We start from the raw sequence: 6,626 nt of genomic DNA, 5'->3' as shown, positions 1-6,626 counted from the left end.
GGAAATGGGCTATTGCTTGAACACAAGTTCCAAAACTTCCTTGCAAATTACAGGGCCTCAAAATTATGTGCGTCTTTACGGTACGCTGAAATTCAAATTTCTGTGCAACATTTTCTAGCGAGTTTTTCACGTTTTTCTCGTGAAATAAACTTGTGCAACTGTTGAATCTTGCAATCAACTATCTCAAGAAGCCAACAAGAATTACAGTGTATCTATTCGTTTACCAGATTTTTACGCATGCCAATCATTCCTGGCCGTTGAAAGCTCCAGTGAACTAGTTTTCCACCCGCCTTATTACCTCGGTGATCAAATTAATTTCTTACTAAGCTCGTTTTCTCTGTCCGTACGGTACTTTGAAGTACTGATCTTCGTTTTTTCCCGTTAATTTACGGCCCAAGCGCGAAATCAACGGCAAAAAAAACTCGGTCCCTAGACTTACAGTGCGGACCTCCAACTCAGTATAAAGAGGTATGTATTATCAGTATATCACGAAAAAACTTACCTGTTACAACCGAAGCAAATGAAAGGCCGATTAACAAAACATGTTGTATGGTCAACTCCATGTGTGAAAAAAATACCTGAAATATACAATTGAGAAAAGACTTGAGAAATGAAGCTTTCTTTCTACTCTGGCCCAGCGTTGGTATTATGACAAACAGCAACCCGCCGATAGCCATTTGCCGTCCCCCCCCCTCCCCCATGAGGATTAACAGTACTAATATAAAATACTGTTTGAGGGGTTGGGGAGGGGTGATACTGCTTGTTAAAACTGTTATAAGACCTAGCCTACGCCACAGACGCAACCAAACCTCTGGTTAGGTCCGTCTGCGAAACAGTGCCGAAAACCTTGTTTTGGGCCCCCAGTAGCGTACCAGGATTTGAGTACGCGCCAAGATTGGTCTGTTAAGACAAACAATTGTTAGTCAAGACTGGTAATAGCCAATCAGGTTAAAGGGAAATTTGAAACGCACTTCCGCTTGATCGTCGAGTCCGTTGGGGGTCCAGAACAAGGATCGCGGCGCTGCTTCACAGAAGTTCCTAACCGGTGTTAGTTCACGTCTGCTACACAGGCTCAACACAGTGTCCACCCAAATAATGTATACAGTCTACAATGGTAACTGAAGCCTGTTAATGTAGAGCGTCTAGATTTTCATTTCATTATGATCGAGGGTGCTCTTGGGGGTTCAAGGTTGTCCAAGGTGTTGGTGATGTCATGTTTCCAGAAATGCACTTAATTCGATGCAGGTCTAATTTTGACATCCAACACAAAGTGTCACTGATCGATCGATCGATAATCTAATGCTTATGAAGAAGTTCGTTATACGCGCCGGCTTGTTTACTCCTGAATTTACCCCTGAAGTTATTCCGCGTGTGACGTCACCTTCCAGAATTCAGTAGGTAAAATTTGATTGGCTAACTTTGGGTGGGAAAGGAACGTTGCTTTTCGGGCAGGCGTTTGTGTGGAGGAGGTGAAATACGACTCCCCAGAAATCGATTACGCGGGAGACTATCGAAAGCCAAGCCGAAATATGCCGACAGGTCACGATATCTGCCTGATATCAACTTGTTTTTGTGAAATATTGACTTGGTTTGAAGACCATTTTCTATCTCCCAACAAACGAAGGAAATCACGGTTCCGAATTAAAACAGGCGCAAACAATCAAACGAACAAATAAAAAACCGGAATGAATTTGCGACGCCGGGGCGAAAGAGAGGCGTCGAAAAACGCACGGTCTTCTGTTGTCTCGACTGGTTCATGAGCAATAGCTTTCAACGAAGTTCGAAATTTTGTTGTATCAACTGACCCCACAAAAGTAAATTGACCATTGCAAGGAGAAATAGAAAGCTGGCGTTTTTCTCCTGCTCGTTCTCCTGCCTTCAAACGCCTGCCACGCAGACTAGAGCGAATAAAGAAATTGTGAGTTAAAAACGCTGTTTTAATGTGCTGCTTGGTGAAATGAAATGAGAAGGGCTCGTTCACCCCAACGCAGCACAATATTTGCTTCAGAAACCAACTCCATAACGTGAACGAAATCGACCGAGATGGTAAATCAACCGAAACATTTCCTGTGGCTGTCAAATATATTGGTTATTTTTCAAGTGTTGGACGATTAGTAAAGCCGAGCCTCTCAATTAATTTTCTCAAGATGACTCTCAAGCGACAGCACGTAAATACTATGTCATTGCACAAATTTCTCTACACAGCATTCTCTGTTACTCAGCAACGATCTTGTTGATGAGCGATGGCAACGCCACAAAACAAACTATGATTGATTGAAAAGAGGAAAAAAAAAATCACGTGCGGCAAGCATTGTTGTAAATTTCTTTGCCATACAACAGCGTGAAAAAACCATGAAGAAATTTAAGGTTTTCTCGACAACGAGAGCATAAAACAGTGAATCGTTGACGAAATTTTCAATCTTCACGGAAAAACCCTTCATGTCAATGCATACAGGGTCATACAGCATACTTTATTCTAATTCAGTGTACAATGCGACCTAGATGTATTTTGGACTAACGTTTTGTGTTGACTTTAATTGCCTTTGCCCTTGCGTAGGTTTCCTAATATCGGCTAATTTAAGAGTGAAATACCAGTTATTATAATTTGCGCGAACTAGTCTGAATATAGTTAAATGACAGCGTTGAGCTGACGTATGTATCAGAAAAGAGGGGCAGAATCGTGAATTTACCAATTAATTCTCAGCGATTGGGAACAGATAACCAAATCGAGCGAATTGTAAAAATAACTACTTAAAACATTGAATAAAACAGTAAATATAAATGCAGGCAGGGGTGGGAAAAACTGAAGAAGATTCAAATGGCTTGCAACTGGGGTTTTCGAAAACTGTCCAGCATAACATCTTTCAAATTAAAGTTTGTCTCTTTTGTTTGGAAATTCAATTATGTATGCTCGACAGACATTTTATGTCAAGCAGCATTGAATAGTGTTGTTTGAAAGTAATTTCTGCATGGGTTAACGTTAAGTTGTATAGCGAGTAGGGAGAGTATTTGGTACTACACAACTGCTCTGCCGTGACACAACCCCTTAAGTGTATGGCAGTCTTGAACCTAAAATTTGTTCTGTATATTCGGAAGTCGGAATACAGTTAATTATCGAACAAGTACAAAAAAGAAATAAATAATATAAGAATAAAAATATTTTCAAGGTTTCGTGACGCTACCTTACCGTTTGGTGTTGATGGAATTGTTTACCAGATATCCTTACGCTTTTCACGGTATATAAGGGTTATTGGCTAAGCGTGAAGTCAATTAAGATGGCTGGATATTGGCCAAGTTTTTTTTTGCGTGTTTATGGACCGAGACTACGTCGAGGTCCATAAACACGCAAAAAACAGAACGAGCTTGGTCAATAAATTGAATTACATGGAATAAAACACCAAAAAATGATCTTTCATCTTGCGGGACCACGCGAGAAATCACGAGCGGGCAAGATAGCTCCATCTTGCCCGCACGGGTAGCCAATCACAGCGCAGGATTTGGTTCATCTTGCCCACTCACGGAGTTAGTCATATAATAAATGTATGTTATTTGCCAGCTGAGAGGTCCGTATAGCGGAAAATTGTGACCGAGGTCTTGAAAATGCTGACTCGCATCGTGCTTGATAGCGAATGCAGTAAGCGACTTACAAACTGAACGTTTCAAAGAGAAGTATTCTTATTTGAATTCTATTTTCACGCCTCTTGTCTAATAAAAATCTGTTTTGAAACACTTAGTTCTGTATGTAAACGGATTCGGTGTCAAAAACTGAAGATTTAAGGTCATCACACTAGCTCGCGCAACAAGGGCTAGGATTCCGCCCTCCCAGAGCCAATCAGATTGCAGGATTCGCAAGAATTCCGCCCGCTCGCGCATTGAGAAAAAAAATAATTGAATTTACTGCACGACAAACATTCAAATTTTGTGTAACACAGAGCAAAATCAAGCAACGACTGTAGAGTGTTGTACCTCAAACAAAGACATGGATGAACTAAAGGTAAATCCGAGGCACATTCACGCGTGCGCAATCCATAGGAAAAAAGGTGCTGAAGGTCCATAAAAATAACGAACCTTCGTTTTACTCCGGAAAGTCAAGGATTCCTGATTTTTCAAATTTTGGGTTCTGGTCTTTTTAACTATAAAAAAAATCGTTCGTGACGTTTACATTCGTGCGTCAGCCCTTAGGGAGCTTACGAAACGACGACGTCGACGGCAACGACGACGCTACAAAACAATAGGTTTAGTGAGCAAAAACAATGGTTCTGCACGCTCTGCACGTGCGTTTTACATTTTGGTACATTTCTTTGCCGTCATCTCCTAAATGACGACGTGAAATGACCAAATTCAAGGTTCTGTGGAGGACGTTAGCACATGACGATGAATTTTCAGTTCTCTCTCTACGCTTCCAACCCATTCATATCAGTTTAATTCCTCGGCAGTTACTACACATTTTTAAGGCGAAACGACATGAAATAGTTTTGTAGTGATATGAATAACGCGAATTCGTAATTTTAAATGAAGTCCTCGTAGCCGTCGTCGTCCTCGTTTCGTAAGCTCCCTATTCCTGGTTAAAGACGCCGGTTAATTTGTGAAAATAAACTGTACATGACTCCACTTTACAAACTTTCGCCTTCATAAACAAAACAAATACGTCCAAGTTCACAACTGAGATGAAGTGATGAATATATTCTTTGTAATTCCTAAATATTGCTTTTTTGTCTCCATACATTCTGTACATTCTCTATAATATTGTGTCTGTGGAATTACAGGAAATGTGTGGCAGAAACTTTGTTTAATAAAATAATTTCTACAATAGCCATTCTAGCTCTCCAACTTTCTTCTGTCGCACGTTTGAGCGCATACCTTCTGATTTGGAAAATGAAAAAACCCCAAAATTGAATATCATGAATACTTTTCATCGTTTGAACTTCCACACAAACCTTTGAATTTCTCTCCACGTTGCCCTGATTTCCCATGATGCACTCAAGAGCGTGAATTTGTCTTTGCCAAAAATTGGGCGATAAATCGGGAGATTTGAGACTTTAATCAGGAGACCGGGAAATACGGTCTAAAATCTGGAGTCTCCCGGATTATCCTGGAGAGTTGACAGCCTTGTGGCTCAGTTGGTTGAGCACCGGGCTGTCACGCGGGAGGTCGTGAGTTCAAGTCCGGCCGGACCAACACTCAGGGTCTTTAAATAACTGAGGAGAAAGTGCTGCCTTTGTAACGCCATCTGCAAATGGTTAGACTTTCAAGTCTTCTCGGATAAGGACTATAAGCCGGAGGTCCCGTCTCACAACCCTTGGGTATGCTGTATATAAAAATCTGTGGGACGTTAAAGAACCCACACACTATTCGAGAAGAGTAGGGCATGGAGCTCCCGGTGTTGTGGTCTGATCTATGGATATAGGGGTTAGGTGTCAATTGGGACGAAAGTTCTGTTCCTCTCCCCTGCCACTCCATGAATTGTGGCGAATAAATTAAACTAAACTAAACTAAACTAAACTAAAGGGAGCATAACTTGAACGGAACATTGCATTATGACAGATATAGTAAATATTAACATACCTTTAATTCTTCAAACCAACCTCGTCTTCACTGAGGATGGGAGATCATCAACTGGCCTTGATAGTTTCCTGAATTTCCGGTTTTTTAGAGTAGTAGCAGCAGTACACGGTATATACGTAATTACAACGGATGGAATGCTACGACGCTGTCACATAAGAGACAAAAAAATCTTACTAAGATCCAGCAAAGCGTTGAGTGAATACAGGAACACTGAAATATTGTCACATCGTCACGCATGCTTAAATATTGCAACTTGAAATTATGCACTGTCATGAAAGTTTTCTGTGTACGAGTTGAATTGCGAGCAAAAAAAAAAATTATTTCCCTGTAAGCGGGTTTTTGTAACACGGGCCGAGATGCAGTGCCTGTTCACAATTCGTTATTCGTTGATAACTATTATTTAATTGCTTTTTTATTATCCTAATTACATTGTTTTTAATCTTTTTTTGTCAAAAATAAAGTTGATGATGATAAATGAAAAATAGGATCCGGCAGATATGAGCTGGACATGTTAGAGACTTCGATGACAGAAAAAAATTGAGCAAAAAATCCGTTGATTTGTTAACGAAGCGCCTATATTACCCTCGTTTTCAGACATTCAGCTCCGAGGAACGGAAAATACATGTATACAGCGATAGTTCACTTGTAACGAGCCGCCAGTCAAAAGAGATGAGTTAATCGAGGGACTTCTGCTCACAAGGTACTTTCTAAAAATTTTAAAGTTGGATAACCTGCGATCAGGCTCTATTTTAGTTTCGCGTGGTACGTAATGTGGAGTTGGCGAAACGAAAAATAGAGCCTGACCAAATTCCTCTTCGAAATTCCTTCCGCCCGCTTTTTTTGATTGATTGATTGACATGTCCTTCATCGGCCAATCAAATTTACTTACATTACACCAATACACGCGTGGACGGCAGATTCACGCTATTTTGTTTTGACCAGAGTTAATTACCGGAGGAATATCATACACGAATTCGAAAGTTACCGTTGGCTTTAATTTGAGAAAAACACATTTAAAGCATATTGCGGCAAAGGCCGGTGTAATTCTTCCTCCGAACTTC

At 40.6% G+C, this 6,626-nt stretch overlaps 1 protein-coding gene across 2 annotated transcripts in view; it reads right to left on the bottom strand.

The window, feature by feature from the left end:
* Positions 1-5,700, bottom strand: part of LOC137975575 (uncharacterized) — a 78,885-nt gene extending 73,185 nt beyond the window's left edge. The window contains exons 1-2 of one of the 2 annotated variants that reach the window (XM_068822693.1): positions 5,566-5,700; positions 503-578 (exon numbers count right to left, since the gene is read on the bottom strand). In XM_068822693.1, coding sequence (XP_068678794.1) covers positions 503-563 — 61 coding nt within the window. In that variant the 5' untranslated portion in view covers positions 564-578; positions 5,566-5,700. Of the gene's footprint in view, positions 1-502; positions 579-4,937; positions 5,100-5,565 lie in introns of those variants that run through there. The other variant, XM_068822691.1, reaches the window with a different exon arrangement.
* Positions 5,701-6,626: the final 926 nt, after the last annotated feature.

This window comes from Montipora foliosa, chromosome 11, assembly GCF_036669935.1.
Source record: "Montipora foliosa isolate CH-2021 chromosome 11, ASM3666993v2, whole genome shotgun sequence".
Classification (NCBI taxonomy): domain Eukaryota; kingdom Metazoa; phylum Cnidaria; class Anthozoa; order Scleractinia; family Acroporidae; genus Montipora; species Montipora foliosa.
This window is presented reverse-complemented; position numbering and strand designations above follow the sequence as displayed.